The sequence below is a fragment of the Anabrus simplex genome, chromosome 1 (assembly GCF_040414725.1).
Source record: "Anabrus simplex isolate iqAnaSimp1 chromosome 1, ASM4041472v1, whole genome shotgun sequence".
In the NCBI taxonomy this organism is placed as follows: Eukaryota; Metazoa; Arthropoda; class Insecta; order Orthoptera; family Tettigoniidae; genus Anabrus; species Anabrus simplex.
Window position 1 is genome coordinate 331,918,059 of NC_090265.1, and position 23,517 is coordinate 331,941,575.

Genomic DNA, 23,517 nt, shown 5'->3' on the forward strand with positions numbered 1-23,517 from the left:
CAAGCTTTGAGTTGATGCTACCCTGGTCGGAATATCCAAATGTTGTCATCATCTCATCAATAACATCACAGGAAAATTAAATTACCAATCTCCATTCCCTGACAGATGCGTGTGCATGGGATGATCAATCTCTGATAAGCTTTCCAAAAATAATATGAACTCATCACTCAAATTATTACTTAGGAAATGCATAGATTATATTGCATCATGTGCCCATGCAATTACGTGAAATGCAATGCTGGTGTTTACTTGACTCACGTAATTTATCATGGCATAAATTAAAATCCACCAGAATTACATATTATTTTATATAATTTGTATATTATTATATAAGCAGACCCGGCCAACAGCTGGAAACTGCAGATGATGATGATGATGTATATTATTATATATTATTTTATGCAAGGAGTCTGCAGGGCCCCTTAAAAGCCCAGACCTGCCTGCATTGCAGGCCCTGCAGGGCCTATCATTTTGCCCCTGCTCTTTATATACAATGTGATTTGCCACTTGTTTGTTCCTTTCCATTACTTACTGTTGTACATATTTTATGATGACATCTTGTAAACAAAAGATGGATATGTTGATTGGTGATTCTGTGTTGTTTTACAAACAGCACAAAATAAAACTATTAGTTTGTCTCCCTTCAGTTTCTTTCTCTGCCTTCTTTTTCATCTGTCTTAATTGTAGTAGTGTAGCTAAGTTCCACACTAATACGGCAACAATACATGGGATTTCATGGTGTAAGAAAAAATGAAGACTGAAATACAATGTTTAAAATTATTTTATTACAAATAAATTACTACTTAAACAATAAAATGAAGGACCCATACAAACACAGTTGTCACTCACGAGCCTGGCGCAACGTGACGTCAATTTTGGCGTCACATTGCGCATTGTAGTCTCATGAACAAGAAGAAGTTAAGTACCTGCACCATGATAAAGATCATCAAATTGATATCTGCATTGACAAGTCTGGAAACTTGTGATTACATCTTGTTAATACAGATTTCTGTTGGCACATTCGAATTTTTATATTCTTTTAGCAATAAAACATTCTATGTAATGATATGTATATGAGGGTGAAATTTCATTCACACAAAAAAGACTATAAGAATACTGACTTTCACTCTAAATGTACCAAACATTTATCTATTGTTAGGTTGATTTTAAGGCATTGCATGTCATCTAAAATTGCTGTATGTAACTCAGCACTCAGTAGCATTAACATGTTGTTTAAAATATAAATGTTCTTGATACTGTCTTGGTCATGGTGTCAAAGTCTAACACAAGAAGAGAATGTGTTCTTGCTCAGATTGATATTCTCAGCATAAATATAATGGTCCTCAGAAGATACCATCATTTTCAGGGCCTCCAGCTCCAAAGAAGAAGTCATACATGCCAGTTGCCATGTCCTGTAAATCATTTGTATCCACTTCACCTGTAAATGAGCGTAGTTCTGCTTCTTCTTCATTGCCTAGATCATCTGGCTGATACCTCTCACGAATATCCTTCATTACACATGCTTCCAATTTCTTGTGCTAAGCAGAAGAAAATAATTTGATGTTAAAGGCATAATGTTGATGTAAAATAGAGAAACAAGGAAATTATCTTTTTATAGAATCTTACCACTCATACTGAGTAAACAAAATCACAGTTTAAAGAAAGCTCATTGACCATGTATTTTCATCATGTCTTGAGATAATTATGATGATGAATAATGATGATGCTGTACATTTTACTTCATATAGACTTCCAGCTTATTAGGTTGCCTCGAGTACATTAAGTACATGCCGAAGATATGTTAAATCGTTTTCTTCCTCCTGGCCTTTTTCCCAGTTTGTTGGCGTTGACAAGTGATGGGGATTTGACCTAGTTTTACGGCCGGTTTCCCTTCCTGACATGAACTCTATGTGGAGGGATGTAGGTATACGCTGTTGTGTGTTTCTGCGGTGGTCAGTTGTGCAGTGTGCCGCATGCAGACGAAGGAAAGTTTATTAAGAGGAGCACAAATACCTAGTTCTTGAGCCAGAGGAATCAATCGTATGCAGTTAAAAGTCTTGACTCGGCTCTCTGAACTAAAGGCCAGTACACCGACCATTCAGCCAAGGAGCGATGGTGAAGAGCTGTTAAGCTAAGCAGAGAACCAGAATGGTCAACTGGACACTGCTGGAGACCAAATCCACAATATTCAGATTTTGTGTCTGATGCTCTACCATGGAACTACGGTGCCGGTTGTAAAGCTAAATATTCATATGAAATTAATGTCACTTCTATTTTAGTTCAATTTTTAATTATTTTTTTTTGTAAACATATTTGTAGATGTATACAGTGTGTTCCCAAACATGTGGGAAGTAATCAGGGAATTGATTGATTAGTACATTCCAAAACAATCCAGAAAGTCCCTATGAATATATACCCTAAGGTTCATTGTTTACGAGCTACGCCTGGTGAAGTTATTAGCTAGAATGAGGGAAAAGTTAGTATTTTTAAGTTTGGAGTCAGGCATGCTGTTATGGAAATTGTTGCAGTACTTCACCAGCATACGGAACAAGGTTGCTAAGGCTGACATGGGTCTTGAGTACTTGCAGTGCCTGGAACGTTTGAATGTGTTCGACACTCAATAAGACAGCATGTTCAGACATGCATTCAGGCCCATGGTGGACATTCTAAGCACTTATATTAGAATGCAGTATCCCTACTGGTACACCAACATGGTGACAGCTACCTGATGTGGGATGTGCCTGGTAGGGCTATTATCAATACTTTCTGTACAAATTTGGAAAGTCTGTAACTTATAAATGATAGACCGTAAGGCACATGTTCGTAAGGATTTTTTGGGTTGTTTTGGTGTGTATTATTACGCTCTGCTTCTCCATTTCTTCTCATATGTTTGGGAACACCTGGAATTTTTCTCAGTAAGTTTAAAGATATGTTTATTAAAGGAAATTTTAACACTAGAACCATCAGAGCAGTCAAAATGACTGCTACACATTTTCCAAACTCTATTTTGACTAGTGTTTATTGTATAGGATATTGAGCTTCAGTGACTTTTCCTGATTAGTGGTCTATATCATCCATAATAAATACAATTATAATTGCATCATTGGATAGGCCGTTGTTAACGAGTATACCTACAACCTCCGGAGTGGTCATTTTCACTGCTGTTTTAACTATCACAATGAAACGTATTGTAACACATGCCTGCAGTTCTCCTTGAGAAATAACCATCTGCTCATAATTATTCAATCAACAATGATAATGATAATAGAACAACAATGGAATTATATTATGGACTGCACAAGATTTGTTTCCTCTGCGTCTCTGCTATTGTTGTGCTTTATCAGCATGTCACAGTACACTATACGTGTCTCGTTGACCACCACCTCTCATCGATGTAGAGTTGCTGAGTCTACTGCATGACATTCCAGAAGGTATGTCTGTGTGTAGTTCAAATATAGAGGACCTAAGAGAGGAAGCTGCAGATGGAGATTACTGCCAATCAAGTGATCACTCAGAAAGCAGTGATTGATATCATGCTGAAAACCGGATTGTTCAGGGTGAAGATAAGTTGTTGTTGTTGTTGTTGGTGTTATGTCTGCCCCTGTGGCATAATGGTTAGCGCTATTAGCTGCCATCCTTGGAGGTCTGGCTTTATTTCCTGGTACGGCCAGAGATTTAAGAATAGCAGGAGGGCTGGTATGTGGTTAAAATCGTACCTGCAGCTCACCTCCATTGCAGGTGTGCCCAAAAAGGAGCTGCACCACCTTGGGGTGAGCACACAAGCTGTTTTTATTATTATTATTATTTTATTATTATTATTATTATTATTATTATTATTATTATTATTATTATCATCATCATCATCATCATCAGCATAACAACTTCAGTGAAATCCATTGATTTATACCATATTCAAATTGTAGTGATGCCTCCACATAAGCTGAACATGAGTTTTCAATTATTTTATTACAGCTGTAGAAACTGTAACCTGTAAAGCATGGTATCAGAGGAGATGCATTAACCAAGATAAAAGTCACCCAGGGTCAGGTAATATGTTACTAGATGCTGATGGCATCACAGGTTGAGTGTAGCAGAAAGAAAATCCGGGACCTACTCCATATTCAAAGCAGCATGTTTCTGATGAACTGGGCCCGCAGTGTAGGAGTAGCATGCCTGTCTCTTACCTGGAGGCCCTGGGTTTGATTCCCTGTTGGGTGAGATATTTTTACATGGTTCTTACGGCTGGCTCAAGGTCCACTCAGCTTAAGTGATTACAATTGAGGATCTATCTGACGGTGAGATAGTAGACCCGGTCTAGAAAGCCAAGAATAACAGCTGAGAGGATTCATCATGATGACCACATGACATCTAGTAATTTGTAGGCCTTCGGGCTGACAGCAGTCGTTTGGTAGGCCATGGCCCTTCGGGACTGTTGCCCCATGGGGTTTGGTTTGGTTTTATGTTTCTGATGACAGTGTAACAAGTGAATGGCGTCTTTTTGTTGATGAATAAACATTGAAACGCATAAATCAATGTACAAAAACAGAGGAAAAATTATAATAATGAGTCACTATGCATATTGAGAAAGAAAATAATAATTTCATTAGTAGTCAAAATGACTGCACCGGCAATTCTGGGTAAAATGTTTTCTGATGGTTCTAGTGTTAAGAGGAATATTTATTCCTTACTCTACTGTTAAAAGAAACCATAAAACAAGCACAGTTATGAAGAACACGTAACTTACAACAGGAGGTGCACATATAGACCAGGAACTGGTGTTGGATATAGGGTAAGGAGCTGGGTTGGACGAGAATGTGGAGGTGATGGTCTATGACTAGGACACAGGTAGCCAGGGCTAGGTTGTATGTGTTCCAAGCTTCGTAGGACATAGGTAGGGTAAAATGTGCCCATTGGAACAAAAACAACATGTGATGGCAGGTATGTAGTTTTGCGAATTCCCTTCCTTCGAGGCAAGTTGCAATGCAAAGTTTATTCACTGCTTCATGACATTTTCCAGTATTGATTATGTGGATATGTTACTCACCTATGGAGAAGCTAGACAGAATGTATACCAGGCACAACACCTGTACCAAGAACACTATCCAGATAGATGACAATTGAAGGCATGACATATCAGAGTGTGGAAAGACATCTGCAAGCTACTGAGTCCCTTGGAAGGACACAGCCTGTCTGAGATCATCCCATGATGTCTGCTCACAAAGAAGAGGTTGAGCAGCATAACCATCACTCTAGCACATAGGCCATTGCACAGGAGACGAACATCAGCCAGGTGTCTGTTATGCAGATACTGCATACCCAGTGGTTTCACCTGTTTCACCTGTTTCACCTGCACTTTCACCAGGAGCTCCATGGTCAAGATTTTGAAGCCCAGTTGGCATTCTCTCAATGGTTCCTACAGTATGTGAACACTGATCCTGCCTTTTAAGTGTCCATTTAATTCATGCACGAAGCACATTTTCACAATGATGGAACCGTTAATTGCCATAATATACTCTACTGGAGTGTGACTAATCCTCATTGGGTACAACAGATAGCTTTTCACATACAGTAGGGCATGAACGTATGGTGTGGCACCATGAGTGATAACCTCAATAGTCACCATTTCTTTGCCAGCTATCTGAAAAGAGAACGCTATCTGCAGTTTCTCCATGATGAACTACCACCATTTTTGGAACATGTGCCACTACTTGACGACTGTAGGATGTGGTTTCAACATGACAGATCCCCATCGCACGCAGTAGTGGTCATCCGGAACCATCTCCATGTGACATATGCTGATAAATGGACAGGAAGGGAAGGATCTGTCCTCTAGCCTACCAAATCACCCGATCTTATGCCCCTGGATTTTTCCTGTGGGACCATATAAAACAACTGGTGTATGCAAAGGAGTCAGTCAATCCTGGTCACCTTAGACAGCTTATCACCAAGACATGCTGATCCGTTATGTTGGGGACGTTGCAACGTACCAGGTGATCCTTACAACATTGTATTGACCATGGAAGTCATCAGTTTGAGCAGGTGCTGTGTTAAATGACATAGGTAACTTGAAATCCTGTCATATGTTTCCTAGCCTCTTCCATCCAAGTTCTATACCATATGGTATGATACCAATGGCCCTTTTTTATAGCCAAATAAACAAATCAGTCCATGAAAACTGTTTAATATGCAACCTTGCTGCATCCCAGGCAATTAGCGGTAAAAAAATTACTTGTCTGGGATTCAAACCTCCGTAACCTCGAGCATGTCCACTATCATACCTCTGACTGCACCCCTGCCAAGTGAGCTATTGCGAGCCTTGACATGCAGTGGGCAATTCCCAGCCTATAAAATACCTGTTCCTGGTCTGTGTGTCCACCACTTTTTGTAACCATGCTACAGTGAGTCAGAGTGACATGACCAGAGTCTGAAAAAGTTCATACCTACCTGCCATCTCATTTTGTTATCATTCCAGCAGGGCACACTATTCCCTACCTGTGTCCTACGAAGCTTGGGATACAAGCGACATAGTGAACTGGTTGCCTGTGTCCTAGCCACTGATCTCATTCAACCCAGCTTCATACCCTATGCCATGATACCAAATGGCCCTTTATAGGACCAAATAAACAAATGAATGCTAGTTGCTTTACGCCGCACCGACACAGATAGGTCTTATGGCGACGATGGGACAAGGAAGGGCTAGGAGTGGGAAGGAAGCGGCCATGGCCTTAATTAAGTCACAGCCCCAGCATTTGCCTGGTGTGGAAATGGGAAACCACGGAAAACCATTTTCAGGGCTGGCGATAGTGGGGTTCGAACCTACTATCTCCCGAATACTGGATATAAACAAATCAGTCTATGGAAACTATTATGTAAACTTGCAATTTACAGTAAAACTTATTTGCGTGGGATTTGAACCTCTGGACCCTCAAGAACTATCTACTATCATATCTCTGACCATGCCCCTGCGTTAAGATCTATTGCGAGGCTTGACATGCAATGGGCAGTTCTCAGGATATATAATACCTGTTCTTATTTTGTGTGTGCACTTCGTGTTGTAAGGTACATAACCTTTTTTATCTGTGCTCATTTTGTGGATTCATTCAGGGTGCCCATAATGAATTAATAGTGACCCTCATGATTCCTGCTGTCTTCTTGCCGTTATATTACCCCGGTTTCTTCAAACATGAGGCATGATCACAAATACAGCCATGAGCTTTCTTGATATAATCTTAAGAGTTAAAGAGACTACTGAGAATAAAGGGAATGTAACAATCATGCAGACCTTGAATACCATAGAGGGTAATCTTAGGATGACAATATCATTCAGTATGCTTGTTAATATATCAACATACACAAACCAACAATTAAAATGTACATATGATACCATTTCTATGTACCCTTTATAGACACTAGAGTGCCAGAATTTTGTCCTGATGAAGGGCTCTTTAATGAATCAGTAAATGGACATGGCAATCAACTAGTCTGGGATTCGATTCCACAACTTTGAGAACAGGAGATGATCAACTACCTAGCTGTGACATCCAGCAGGCCACTAAAAAAATTCATAAAGCTACGAGTTCAGTTACTTTGATAAATGTTAGCTTACCTTATAACATTTAAAGAAAAACATGGGTTTCATGAGTTCCTTGGACAGAGGGTACTTGTCCTTGTTCTGCTCAGGTATACATTGCTGAAACACAATCAATCTATATTAACTAGGAGAAAGGTTTTTTTCTAGTTTTGGAAAGGAAAATGGAAAGAATGTCGCAAGTGGTTATTTTTTCAAGGATACGAATATACATCTAAGAAATTAGTAAAGACATGTTAGAAAAATACCTTTATACATAATAATGATTTGCATTTCCTTCTTTATTACTTTTTACTTCTGAAATGTTAAAAGAAAAGTCAGTTAATCAATTTATAATCTGATAAACAAAATTTAGCAAGCTGACTGTTGTATTCCTATAAAAATATATGAAAGTATGCTGAAACTTCAGAATAGCTATATCAGATGAGACATCTGCAGTGCATTGCAGATTGATGCAGCTTGATGCTCTTTTGCTGTTAATACTAGTACTGTGTTATAGTAACAAATAATAGTGTTGTGTGCAAGTACCAGGAATGTTGACGACAGCACAAACATCCAGATGCTAAGCCAAGGGAATTAACTGTTTAAGATTGAAATCCATTGACCCAGCCAGGAATCACACCCAGAGCCCCAAGGACTGAAGGCTAAGACACTGACCAATCAGCCATGGAGCCAGATAAGGAAGCTGTAAGTTCATATCGATCAGGCAATCACCTAATAATGATTAACACTCACACACAGTATATCGCCATCATCCCTTGCACACTGTATAAGATGATCTATAATACTGTATAGCTTATAAAGAAATTTTCTTAAAATTTGAAATCCATCGTAACCCTGGAATAATTATGAACCAATTAAATGAACTTTCACACTGACCCCATATTCATATCTCTGTCAACAGTTCTTAGTCTGTCTCTTGCTGTTTGTGTCAGTTGCTACATGATATTCTTCAGATAACCAGGAATCCACAGGCTTTGATGCAACAAATCCTGTTCCATTATTTTGAGTCCAGGTCACGTAGCTATCAGCTTGCATTTGGGAGATAGTGGGTACGAACTCCACTATCAGCAGCCGTGAAGATGGTTTTCCATGGTCTCCCATTTTCTTATCTGACAAATGCCGGGGCTGTACCTGAATTAAGGCCATGGTCTCTTTCTTGCCACTCCTGGTGCTTTCCTATCCCATTGTCACCATAAGACCTGTGTTGGTGTGACGTTTGTAAAAAGAAATAAAAATTGTTGAGTCCATGAGATAGAATATTAGGCCTATTGAGCATAATAGTGTAGTTTTTGTATTGATACAGAAGTGTATCCATTGGCATAGAAGATATTTTGAGGTGTGTATAGTTTTAGTATTGGAGTAAGCTTGTTTTGTTTATATGGAGAATATCTATATAGTGTATATTAATGTATTATGATGAAGGCTATTGCACTTGTTGTTTAATGCCAAATAAATGATTCAATGAGAAGAGTGATACCCCTGTCAATCATCATCATCAATGTCCCACTCCAGTCGTTCAGGTGTGATTAACAAGCCTCTTCCACTCCTTTCTGTCCTTACACTTTTCCTACTCCATTACTTCTGCCACATCCAATCCAGCTTCTCTAATGTCCTTCCAAATCTGATCCATCCACCTTCTTCTCGATCTTCCAACTGGTCTCTTTCCCTTAACTTCTCTTTCCAATTCCCTTCTTGTTACCCGAACCATCTCAGTTTTCCTTTCTGTATGTTCTGTACTAATGGTTCTATATTTAGCTCTTCTCTGAATTTAATATTTTGAATTCTATCTCTTCGTGTCTTTTTAACAAATGTTCTTAAAAATTTCATTTCCACTGCTTGGATCTCACTATCTTGTCTCTTATTAGTTACCAGTGTTTCTAGTCTATATGTTACAATTGGTATAAAATTCTGTTTATATAATGTTAATTTTGTTCTCTTGGATACTTTGTCATCCCATTAAAGCTCTTTGACTTGATGATAAAATGTTGTACCTTTACTTAGTCTGTTATTAATTTCAGGGTTGATTTCACTACTTCCATTAATAATGCTACCCAGATATGTAAACTATTCTAAATTCTCTAACTATTCTCCGTCTATGTTCACTTGGCTTCTCTTTTTCTCTTTTCCACAGTGCATGACTACAGTTTTCGCTTTACTAATTGCCATTTCAAACTCCTTCAGATTTTCATTCCAAATGTCCAGTCTCCTTTGTACTTTATTTTCTCCCTTTCCTCAAATCACTACATGATCTGCTAATACCAAAGCATTCACTTCATCACTACTGATACTCTGTTTTATACGTTTTATGATTTAATCCATCAATATAATAAACAATAATGGCAACAGTGCACTTCCTTGCTTGAGACCTTTTTTTGTATAAAATGTTCCAGTCACCATTCCCCACTTGTATACTGCTTTTACTCTCATGATACAATATTTTTATCTTGTTAATTAATGATTTTGGTACATTCCTTTTCAGTAGGCTTTCCCATACATGTTTTCTCTTAACTGTAATCATAAGTTTTCTAAATCCAAAAATAGGAAGATGATTGCCTTGTTCCTTTCCAGGTGTTTTTCCATTATTGTTCGCACTGTAAATATCAAGTCTATTGTTGATCTATTCAATCTAAAGCCATATTGTTCTTCCTCTAACTGTGTTTCTACCCTCAGTCTTTTGTCTACAACTTTCTCCATTATTTTTAGCCCTTGTGATAATAGGGTTATACCTCTATAATTTTCACATTTCTTCCTATTACCTTTTTTGAACAATGGTACAATGCTTCCTTGTTGACAATCCTTTCATTCTTCCATATGGCATTGAGGGCTCGGTATAGCCACTGTAGTCCAATGCTTCCTGCTGCCTTAATCATACCAGCATTGAATTCGTCTTTTCCACTTGCTTTACCTTTGGTTTCTTGATCTTTGGTTTCTTCTTCAGTAAAATTTTACGGATTTTTACTTGTTTGAATTCCACAATTAATAATCTATGATCATCTTCGATACTTTCACTGGGGATTACCTTTGTATTCATGACGTATCTTCCCCATCTCAGTCTGTTATTACAAAATCAATGAGTGTTCCATTGCAGTATTATTTGGTAATAAAAAGTAAATACATTTCTAGGGGCAGGTCAATGGATCCCTAGCTTTCACAATAAAAACATCATTCTCCTACAAGTAATAATATGAGGTAAGATTTATACGATTCACCTTCTGTAATGATGTATTTAATGCTGAAATAGCTATTCTGAAGTTTTACTGAAATAAACTTATAAAATTAGTTTAAATTCTACTATTAACATTGTCATCATATAATTATTTCATGATTTTCTACCTCTTAGTTTCCTGTTATTAGAAACTTTGCAAGACTGCTTGCCCTCTCAGCTTTGAGTAACACACCAAATGACTCACCGAGAACTTCTGACAGAACTCCACTCCATCTATCATGTCCTTCCTCAGTTCTTCTTCCACTGGCAGCCTATTAATACGTTCCACAATTCGAGGGAAATTTGGTTCGAGGTTGGCATCCAACTAAGAAAGCAAGGATATCAAATAAGGTTATTTAGTACATTTGATCTGTAACTTTTAAAAGAAAATAAAAGTGAAAAATGATGTTGAGCAACTAGAAACAAAGGTAGTGACAGGACTTAAGAGAGAGAGAGACTGCATTACAAAAATTTGCTTGCAAGTAAAATGTACAACCATGAAATCATTTCAGTCTACTTCAATCAACTTCATTGTTTTGTCAATAATATTCAAAATGGATTTGTGACGCCTTGTGAGGGACAACATTATTATCTTGATGTGGTATTCCCCAAGGTTAGTGTCAGGAGGGACATCCAGGCATAGAACTGGGCCAAGTCCACATGTGAGACAAATCATATCCCCATCAAGATAGGAAAAGGTGACATAGAAATGAGAAGAAGCATGAATATACATAAAAGCATAATTAACATTACACTGAATAATTGAAAGTGGTGGTGGTGGTGGTGGAAGTGATTATTGTTTTAAGAGGAAGTACAACTAGACAACAAATCCCTCTTCGTAAGAAGAAAAGAGACCCAACCGTCCTAAGAAAAAAAAGAAAAAAAAAAGAAAGAGATCAGCCACGAAGGGCACATGATTGAAAGAACTCCTTAGGCCTCACAAACTGTAGTCAGACTCAAGAAAGAACAAGAATTGACCAAGGAAAGTTGAATAGGAAATGAAAACGCCGCATATCCATTTTTCCTTTACCTGTTACAAAGGTATTAAATTTCACAATCTTTATCACAACATGTTTCTGGGCACATTAGAGTGAATACCTTGTTGTGAAGGAACTCTGTATGTCAACAGCTTCTATTTTATAGGCAGCACGTCTTTTGCCTGCCAGGTTAGGGACTCAGTCGAATAAGGTGGTTCATAGCTGGCAAATGAAGCACAATTGAATACATCCCATTATCTTGAGAAGTACTTGTCTGATTTTCAAAATAACCACAGCAAATTTGCAATGTCCATAACTTTTAGGCTGGATGTAGAAAACAGTGTAGTTCTATTTTTTAAAAAGAATGAAGTTAGTGCTATAATATCAGCAGTTATTGACACCCTGTAAAAGAACTGCAAGTTTGATTATGAGCCCCATCTTAACATTCTCAATACCTTTAACAGTTCATGAGTTATTTGAGGTGAACATCTTAGCTAATAGTGTTTGGCCTCCGGAGAGGCTTGGTGCTGGTCTTTAGAGTAGACACCCTATAGGCGACCTGCATGTCTGTGAAAACGGGGCCGTACCTAAGATGAAATTCTATTGAAAATACCATAAACACCCACCTGCAAAGCCAGAGGAATTAACCAACGAACATCAAAATCCTCGACCCAATAGGGAATCGAACCTAGGTCACCTTGAAACGAAGACCATTATGCTCATTTAACCATGGAGCCAGACAACATCTTAGTTGAGCAGTTCTGTATAGCTGTGGATAAAGTGACCAGACATCCTGCTTTTGGCAGGACAGTCCTTTTAAGAATTATATATACACTAGTTGATGTACCCGTGCTTCGCTACGGAATTCTAAATTTTATACAGAATTCTAGGTTAGGTAGTGTAAACCTTGTGAGCAAGATTGCATTTAGTTGCATAGCTCTTAATGTTGCCCTAGAAGCATGACGGGCAAGTCACCAACGTCTTTTCTCATATCAAGACTGGGTTAGGAAATTTTCATTGTAATGGTAGGCTAGCTTGCCTACCGTCAGTCACAATCAGGTTGGGGAGTTTTCGTTATAATGGCAGACACTCACTCTCCTCCTGCCTTTATAGATTCTCAGAAAGACTCTCTTAGTGGTTTTCCCAACTGAAATGAACATGGGTCATTACAATGACGTCGGTAGGAATGGCGCGATTAAAAGCAATGCCTTCATATGAAATACTCGATCAAATGAAAAACCACACATTTTTTCACTTCTAGCGAAGAGTACTATGCTGCCGAACTAACAGTCCAAAGCTACAGAGCTGGAATGACCAAGACACAGATATCAGTGATCAATTGTCGTCCTTTTTTTCGGCGGAGGGGGGGAGGGGGGTGTGTTCAAATAGTGGATAGTCCCAGGGCAAAAACTATGCCCGTTTACTTATCGGCTTCCTGGGAGTACCCGATGAGTTGGAAAATCTCAATTCACTACACTGGTGGGGGAAAGAACTATTTGTCGTGGACGCAATTTTTCCTCCAAGCCAGAGAAGAAACCACATCTTCGCTGCTAATTTGGAATAAAATTAATGTAGATTTAATGAAAGTGAAGAGGAAGAAGCTTTTCCTAAGAAACGGCTCTTTTCAAGGTTGAATTTTGAGTTATTTAGTGAATTCTGGTACCATAATTTGGAATAGGGCTAAATTGTAATTCCAGACCAGTTCATACTCCTACGACTACTAACTGAGCCTCTGACTTAAGTGCGCACACTGCTCATTCAAAACAGCGCATCAGAATAGGTATCGAATAGCTGGTATACTATGATGAACCAGTGTGTTACGTACCAGCAGTATCAGAAAATGTATGAACCAGAGGATTGGCATGCTAAAGAAGAGTTATCTAACTCCTCAGCTATTTCCCGCCAATATTCAGTTAGATACTCGGTACGCAGCAGTAATCCCATCTATCGGAGTTGAATCTCAGCATAAGAGACAAAGAACATTACAACAAACAACGGTCAGTGTAATGTTATTGTTGGTCTATGTTACGTGCTTTCGATATTGTAGGCTGTCACATTATTGTCTTCTGGTTCTGAAATACCACTCTTATCATAGTCGGTACGGTAAAGCTGAATAAAACATAAATGATCGGAAATTATATTCTCTATAACTTTTGTTATGTTATAGGACCAAGAACATAGGTATTTAAAAATTTAATATTAGGTGCTTCCCCTAAACTAGCATTTCACCCAGGGTGAATAACATTGTTTATAGCTTAAACTGTAGTTTCTTATTCCCCGACTCTATATACCGATTTTCATTAAATTCTGTTTACCCATTTTGTCGGGGCTCGGCGTTGATATCGACTTGGCAACAAAAATCCAAATTCATGAATATTTCTGTTATCATAGCCGGTACGGTAAAAATGCAGAAGACGTAAATAATCAGAAAAAAGTTGTGTAGTTTTTATCGATATGACCACTAATAATATAAATATTTGAGAATTGAGTTTTAGGCCTTCCCCTAAACTACCATTTCACTCAGCGTGATTAAAATAATTTATAGCCTAGATTGTAGCGATTCATCACCCGACTTTACATTCCGATTTTCATTAAATTCTCTTCAGCCGTTTTCTGGTGATGCGTGTACAGACAGACAGACAGACAGACAGACAGACAGACAGAAATTACGGAAAAGTAAAAAATGCATTTTCTTGTTACTGTGGACATAACCGATACAGAAATACCATTCTTTTCAAATTCTGAGCAATGTACAGACAAAACTCTTATTTTATATATATATAGATTATATATATACTACTGTAAATGTCCCACTGTTCCACATAACAGCTTAATTGTCCCGCACTTTTGTATAATTCAGTTTAAATCTCCTGCTTTCCTAAAAATTATTTAGGAACCATCAGTGGATGTTGGCAACTGTATTAAGACAATTGAAGACCCTGGAATCAAGACAGCACTTGCCAGTTTCCTACATCTCCCCATTCGTTCACCAAGGAATTCACTCTGGAAAATTGGAATGCACAGGGAATAATACTCAGATTAGTGATCATGTTCTGGTTTTGTTTTATCCAAAGAATACTCGGAAGATGCCAAAAGTAAATTGTCCATTTCTTTCCTACTACATAAATATATTTTTACTAGCTGTAGTATCCATTGTTGATAGGTCAATCACTTACCATGTGCATGATTACATTTTTGTCCACCTCTCACATTGATCCCCAGATTCTGAGGCACATGCACCCTCTCATGGTGAAATTTTTGGACAATTTATAGTTAAGATCATACTGAACATTTTTAAAAGTGAAATACCATATTTCATCAAAATCCATCCATTTTCCTGTGATGCAATAACAGGCACAGGCAAATATTAAACTGAACTCAAAATACTGGTAGATCATTACAATGATTGTCAGTATTTCAGTATTCTAGTCAGAATACAATTTTTTTTTTTTGCTACAGGCTTTACGTCGCACCGACACAGATAGGTCTTATGGCGACGAGAATATAGTATTAACCGGTGGGAATATCATGGTTAAAAGCAATGCTATCATATGAAATGCTCGAACAAATGAAAAATGGCACAGCTTTTCACTTTTCACGAACAATACTACATTGGATTTCTAACAGTGCCAAGTTCCAGAGCTGGAATGACCAGGCCACAGACAGCCGTGAACACTCGCCTGCCATTTTCCGTTAAGTTTGTTCACTGCTCATTCCAATCAGCGACTCTGAGTAGGGATTAAATAACTGGAATACTATGATGAACCAGTGTGTTGTGTACCAGTAGTTGTGAGAACATGTATGAACCAGAGGAATGGCTTGCTAAAAACTAAAATTATCTAACTGCCCAGCTACTTCCCACCAATATTCTGGCAGGTTGTTTTGCTCAAGATGCAGCAGTAATCCCATCTATCGCAGATGAGTGGCAGCAGAAGAGACAAAGCACATCACAACAAACAGTGATAGATAAATATAATGCTATTTTTAATCAATTTTATGGGCTTTCGATATTGTAGGCCTTCATATTTAGTTTTCTTCTGACTCCGTCATATTAGGGCATCTAATGTAAAGGGAGCCTGTCATAACTCTCTCTTGTCTTATTCTTCAAGTGATAGTTTCTTTCCAATATTTTTTTCACTTTTTATAATCATCTACACAATTTTTCCTGTCACTATGTGCTAATGACCACGCGGTTTTACACCGCAACAATCTTACAAAACCACCTTCATCACCAGGTATCATGGCTGAACAATATTTCCATGTTAGCGGTGGTCGGCATTGATATGGCCTAAGCAACAAACGTCTAAATTCATGAATATTATCATAGTCAGTACAGTAAAATTGTATAAGGCATAAATGATAGAAATTGCATTCTATATAACTTTTGTTATAAAGTATTTTTTGATACGACCAATAATAACATAGATATTTGAGAATTCAATTTTAGGCCTTCCCTTGAACTACATTTTCACCCAGCGTGAATAAAATTATTTATAACGTAGATTGTAGTACCTTATTCTCTGACTTTACATGCCGATTTTCATTAAATTCTGTTCAGCCACTTTCCCGTGATGGGCGTACATATATACCGACAGACAGAGATGAAGGAAAGTTTAAAAAGTGTATTTCCTTATTACTGTGGACATGACCAATACAGAAATACCATTCTTTTTTTTCATTCTGAGCAATGTACAGATAAAACTATTTTTTTATGCTATAAACAATGTTCTGTTCAATAGTGTTGATTTGTGACAACAGCTTCACAGATTGGCTGTCCCACTTTATGTAACTTTCAGAATTTCCGGTCACTTTAGCTATGGATGAATCTTAGATTTCTCTAATAATTCACTACTGTATTTATTTACTATGGTATTAAAAATATTACTGAGTGAGTAACTATGCATTTTGGGTCACGTAACTGTCAGCAGGCCTGAAGATGTTTTTCCATGGTTTCCCATTTTCACACCAGACTGTATTTTATTTAAGACCATGGTCACTTCCACCTGACTCATAGCCCTTTCCTATTCTATCGCCGCCATAAGACCTAACTGTGCCGGTACAATGTAAAGCAAATTATAAACATTAAAAAATAAAATTTACAGGGTTTTTATTTTAAAGTCGTGTAAGGTAGGCATGATGCAAGTTGTACCTCATCATGTGCAGCCACAGTAGTGGAATTATCTGTAACCTCTGTTCAGCAGCTGAGCAGCATGATCAATAGTTAATACGAGAGTCTGGTAAACAAAGTCATGATATTGATTTGGCAAGAGTTTAGTGTTATTGCCATTGCTCGCTAACGGTTATTCTGTCAGTTGTTTAGTTTAGTGTTACTTAAGAAGTGATGTTTAGATCAGAATGTCTTTCCATTGTAGAGTGCTATGCGAAATATTCACTTGTCAAGGAGCACCGGTTTCAGTTTATTTGTAGATTTTTTGTAGTAGATCTTCCAAATAAGAATATGGTGGACTACATACTAGCCTACATAGCGACAAACTTTCACACCACTGCGTGCATATTTACAAAAAGTACGGCAACAACCATTACACAAGAGAAGAACTACAGATGAATATTTGACGAATTATTTCAAACATTTCACAGGCTGAGATTCGGTGAATGTCTGCTAACCTCTTTAAAGAGGTACCAAACGTATTTGACAACAGAGGGACATTACTTTGAAAATCTGCTCATAATGAATCGTCCCATGCAAGTGGTACTGATAACTTTCATCCCAATTATTTTTTGTCCCATAGTAGCTTTGTCTCTTCTGTCATGTGACCCAATCTTTTAACCCTAATCTAAATTTAGTAAAATTTGTATATTGTATAAAATTCTGACAAAATACAAACAAATTCCAAATAATTTACAGGTGTACTAGCTTTATTCCATGCAACTACATTTATATCATAGTAAATGTCCTGAAACAGCATGTCTCAGAGTGCGTGGGTACTGCATAATTTCCCCAATATAATTGGAAACATTGGTGATCGCGACCATCACTGTCAAATTCAAACCTATCAGGAATATTTGGTAAATTCTGTAGTGTCTTTGGATTGGGCGGCTAATGTGCTTGCCATATTTTATTTATTTATCATATGGTTTTTAGTGACAGGAGTGTTCCGGGACACGTTCGACTCGCTGGATGCTGGTCTTTCTATTTGATGCTTGCATGTCTGGATGTGGGACAATGACAATAGACAGAGAGAGGATGAAACCCGGTGTCGGTACATAACCTACTTCTGTCGAATAACACCAAGGGGTCTGGTCAAGGCTTAACGTTCCCATCCGATGGACGAATCACCATCAACAGTATCATATGGCCTCACTCCATAAGAACCCTGCTGAGAGGTCTGGAATTCAACCCAGGAATTTGGTACGCAATCTGGTGATTAGAAATTGTATACGATCACATCTCCTACCCTGCCAGTTAACATTCTGATAGTGAAAATGTTCTCGTCCAGTGGGACTCAAACCACCTGACTACGGTGTCAGACCATACAGACTTGATGCCTCATGAATCAAGGCCACAAGGCGGGCTTTGATTGCTATGTTCTTTTTACAATGCGATGCTGTGAACTCGCATCCGGGAAATAGTGGGTTTGAATCCCACTGTCGGCAGCCCTGAAGATGGTGTTCCGTGGTTTACCATTTTCACACCAGGCAAATGCTGGGGCTGTACCTTAATTAAGGCCATGACCACTTCCTTCCCATTCCTAGGCCTTTCCTGTCCCATCATCGCCATAAGACCTATCTGTGTCGGTGTGATGCAAAAAAAAAAATTTCTACTTTGGAAAGCTTCAAGTACGTTTCATTTGATGTGGAAGATTCCATTCGACTTATTAATGATATCGTACTTTCATTTGATGCTGAAGCTCCTTCTATGATGTAATAAATTTTGAACTTGCATTTACCTCAATCTAGAGCATGTGGGTTTTTTGTTGTTGTTGTTTTCTTTTCATGCAGCACCTCTGAAGCATCTACGACCAGTGTAATCGATCTGAACACTGTTCTCTCTTCTCACATCTCCATTCAGTTTTAACATCTCCTTCCCTATGTTTGATGTATAAGAACCCTTTGTAAATGAGTTTGGGTTTCCACTTTGATAGTAGTATTCAGCCTTGGCCGGGTACTTTGGTAATTTGTACACTTTGAATTTAGAAACCTGCTGATTTGTAATGCTATAGCAACGACAACAACGTACTAACGGTACATTTAACTGATAGTGCTATTTGAATTCCGAGAATATGTTCTAACCAAATTTGGTATGAAAACTGTTTGTGACAAAATAATTCCAGGTTCCATGGATGAACCTCTTTGGAAGAAAAGTCACATGCACCTCCTTTAATGTCAGCTTTCTATAATTGTTATTTGACATTAAGTAGTGCAAAGATGGGCATCTGCATAGACACACATTTTACTGGCCAGAGGGCTAGTGTCAGTGCAACAATTTGCTGTGGCTTGAGTGCTGATGCTACACAGTTAGAGCTTCACCATAGACACTCATAAATTATTTCATTGTGTATATCACTATAATATTAACTTCCTTGGTCCTTTTTAAAAACTCTAAAACATTGTCACTCTGTATTTCCTATTTACTACTCAGTTAGATATTTTTTTGTGCAGACTCTGAGATAACCAATTACCATTATTGAAGACAAGTGATCCTTAGGTGCAAAAGTATGTGGAAACAATTCATTTATGAGTAGCCTAATATATTAAAAAAAATTAAAATAGAGAGTAGCACAGTCTTTAAGGAGAGGTATGAAACTTAATACTTACATAGCCCAGCTCTTGCATGACACACGTCACATTACGAACTCGACCGCTGATCCGAGACGTGAGAGACTCCAGCTGACTGCGGAGATCCATGTCCCTCTGAAACAAATAACACATGCTGAATATGGTTCAGAGATTCTGATTTGGTCCAAACTTCTCTGGTATTAGAATGAGAAGGTCTTTGATGATAATAATAATAATAATAATAATAATAATAATAATAATAATAATAATAATAATAATGCAGATGTAGCTAGTTTAGTGTGCTTAACACTTACCGAAGTGCGGTGAGTACTGGCCGCAGCTGTAGGGTAGTATCCAGGGTAGAATGCTGCTTGCTGTTGTTGGGGGTACACAGGGGCCGGATACATGCCTCCTGCGGGGTTGTATAAGGCTTGTGGTGCTGGGTAGTACAGTGGTTGTGGAGAATAGTACGGCGTCGGTGCGAAGTACTGTGGGGCAGTCTGTACGGCATTCTAAAACAAAATATACCGAAGGATCTATGAAGTGGCATAAAACTGAGTCTGAAATTACTCTTGTAATCTATATACAGGGGTCCATGAGTTCTGTGAACTTACTAAGTGCTGTTCTTTCTGAATAAGATGTTAAAGTAAGGAACAACTAGAAATCATTTCTAGCATGATCAACTGTTTGAATCCACCAGAAACCCAATGGTCATGGGTGTAACTACATTTGCGCTGACCTGTTCATATCAATTAAGATACAGGGAAGGCTGGAAGTAACCCTGACAAATCTAACATCAGCTGTTACTTATAGCCTAGGACTCACTGAGGAGGCATAATAGGGAAATGAAGAGTGAAGTAGTTTTTAGTTACTATCCTTACACAGTATGAGTAATAAAAGCTGTAGCTGGGTAAGATAGTACAATCTGCCTTTGCGTTAAAGTGGGCAAGTGATATAGCAGTCATTAAACCTTCATTAAAGACACATTCATGCCAATTTGAAAACTGCTATAGGTACCCTAAAAGTAGGTATCAACTTGAAAGTGCGCATAGGGCATAAGTGCATCTCTTTAGAAATCAAGGTAGAAAATTTTTGCAAAGTATCAGAAACGTGTGGGACATCAATACAAACACCCTATAATATTTACAAAGTGTAAAATGAACATACAGTTGCTCAAAGTGAAACTCGTACAGTGATATAATGACATGTATAATAGTAAATAAAGAAAAACGACTTGTAGTACATTAACAAAATCAATATCTGATAATATTAGCGAGAATAACTTTCATACAATCCACACTTAGCAATTCATAATTTGGAACAATGCAACTGAAAATTACATTTTGTCACAATAAAACAATTTTTGTCTGAAAATAAAACTCGTACACTTTCTTACTATAACACAATAATTGTCTTTTGTCACAGTAGATGTTGGAAATAGAATACGAATCAAAATAATTAATACTTTATAGGAAACCCTTTAATGTTTATAATGTCCCTCACTCTCCTGGGAATTGATTTCACCACCTTTTCACAGCTTTTCTTCTAAAATTGCTTTCTTCAAGTCATTATTGTTTTTGGTAGAGTGTTGCTGTACTTTCACTTGGAGGTGAGACTATAGATATACTATTACATTGATATCCCGTGATTGCAGTGGGTTTTTGAATACCTTTGGGCACTTGTACAGAAGTCAGGTGCGAACTTTCAGAGTCTGGTGTTTAGGATCATTATCCCGATAAACTTTGAATATACTACCAACCCCAGGTTTTTAGCACTAGGTTGCACATTATTTTGTAAGATGCTTAAATATATATGTTGGTCCATAACGTCCTCTATGAACTCTACATTACCCACCCCACTAGCAGCCATACAGCCCCATATCATGACAGACCCAGCCCATGTTTCATTTAGATCCTTCTCTTGAAGTTCAGTATTGGCTTACACCACACACAAGCCCTCCTATAGGATCCAAAGAGGTTTATCTTACACTCATCGCGGAAGAGAACTGTTTTCCAAAATTCAAAATCCTTATTTTGGTGTTCCTTAGCAAATGTGAGTCTCTTCCTTCACTAATAAAAGGTTACTTCCTAGCTACTCAGCCATTATAATTATGTTTCCATAACACATTTCTCACTGTTTCAGGATTACATGTCTTTCCTAACCATTTTACAGCCTCTAATGTCAACTTAGGAGCAGATAACTTTGGATTCTTTTCCACTGCATTAAGTAACCAGTGTTCATCCCTCTGACTAAGATTTTTCTGAAGCTCTCTCTTGCCTTGTTGACTAACACTTTTTGTTCTTTGAAACGTTTTATGATATCCTGTACAGGGGATTGTGATCTATTTACGACTTTGGCTATTTCTCTTAGAAATTTACCTTGGTTATGATAATGGATCATACATTGACATTCCTCCAGTGAAGTTTGTACATTCTGACGTCCCATTGCTTTTGTACTGTACCATATGTACTGTAAGCTGATCTTGGAATGAAGCACGTCTAACTGGGCACAAGTCTGAGTAGGAATGAGGGAGTGAATAGGCTGTGTACTGTTTACATTTTTTTTGTTTTGCTAGTGGCTTTACAGATAGGTCTCATGGAGACGATGGGATAGGAAAAAAGGATAGGAGTTGGAAGGAAGTGGCCGAGGCCTTAATTTTTCCTGGTGTGAAAATGGGAACCACGGAAAACCATCTTTAGGGTTGCCGACAGTGGGATTCGACCCCACTATCTCCCGGATGCAAGCTCACACCCGCAGGCTCTTAATCGCATGGCCAACTCGCCCGGTACTGTTTACATTGACACCAGCAATGTACTGTACGAGTTTCATTTTGACCTGTTATGCAGACAACTCATGCAAACTATTTATTTTATATTTAATGAATAGTTCCACATGATCGGTATTTTCAGTACATAATCTGTAATGTCTATGACATTAGACAATCCAGATTTCACTTCATTTTTTATCATAGTTATGTTATTGCCATGATCAATACAAGGTTATACTTCAGTCTACGAGTTTTACTTTGAGCCACTGTATATACATACATACATACATACATACATACATACATACATATTCATAATTCACTGTTTTGCCTTTCAGCATTCAGTCTACAAGCCTCTGTGAATTAACTATATGCCCCTTTTCCTCTTAGCTTTGTGGCCTCATTTAGTTCTACACCTCTTATCATTAAATCACAAAAAATGTCTAACTATCGTTGCCTCCATGGCTGAGGCCATTATTCCTCTACCTAGGTAAACTACCTTCCTGCATTTGCCTCGTACGATCCCACCACCTAAGCCAATTTAAAATTAAACATGGCATTTTTATTGTTTATAATGTAATAATTTTGGTAAGAACAAAAGAAATATTAGCATCCTTTGCATATGGTAGGCACCTCATTAACCCTAGTATATAATGAGTTTTTAATCACAACACTCTCCGTCAAGTGAAAACAAATAAAAACCGTCCCTGCAGCATTGTTAGATCAGAAGACATTCTTGATTTCCCAGAGATGACAGATAAGGACTTCCACATGACATGGTCCTCATTTTCATCTATCTTATCTGACCTCCCTTGGTCAACTCTTGTTCTTTTCCGACCCCAACGGTATTAGGTTGCGAGGCCTAGGGAGTCTTATGTTTTCACATTCTTGGTGGCCCTTGTCTTTCTTTGGCCGATGCCTTCACTTTTCTAAGTGTTTGACCCCTTTCATTTTCTTTTTCTCTCTGATTAGTCTTTCACAGAGGATAGTTGCCTAGTTGAAGGCCTACTTCTTCTTAAAGCAATAATCACTACCAGCACCACCACAAATGCTGTGGATACCCACAACAAATATTATATCTATAGGTTTAATTATTTATCAGAAAAATGTGCCTAGTAAGAACTTGCACTCATTTTTTGAATGACTATGCGTACTGGTCAGCTATACAAAAACATAATTGCCTAGTTCGATGTCTATGTGTAAAATAAAGGATCTTTTACAGCTTAGAAGTTGTATATTA

At 37.9% G+C, this 23,517-nt stretch overlaps 1 protein-coding gene across 1 annotated transcript in view; it reads right to left on the minus strand.

The window, feature by feature from the left end:
• Positions 1 to 763: 763 nt before the first annotated feature.
• The window catches only part of LOC136865897 (uncharacterized), a 67,996-nt gene continuing 45,242 nt past the window's right edge, over positions 764 to 23,517 (minus strand). Inside the window, exons 4-8 of the mRNA XM_067142451.2 lie at positions 19,825 to 20,022; positions 19,550 to 19,645; positions 11,002 to 11,121; positions 7,607 to 7,690; positions 764 to 1,538 (exon numbers count right to left, since the gene is read on the minus strand). Coding sequence (XP_066998552.2) covers positions 1,344 to 1,538; positions 7,607 to 7,690; positions 11,002 to 11,121; positions 19,550 to 19,645; positions 19,825 to 20,022 — 693 coding nt within the window. The 3' untranslated portion in view covers positions 764 to 1,343. The remainder of the gene's footprint in view (positions 1,539 to 7,606; positions 7,691 to 11,001; positions 11,122 to 19,549; positions 19,646 to 19,824; positions 20,023 to 23,517) is intronic.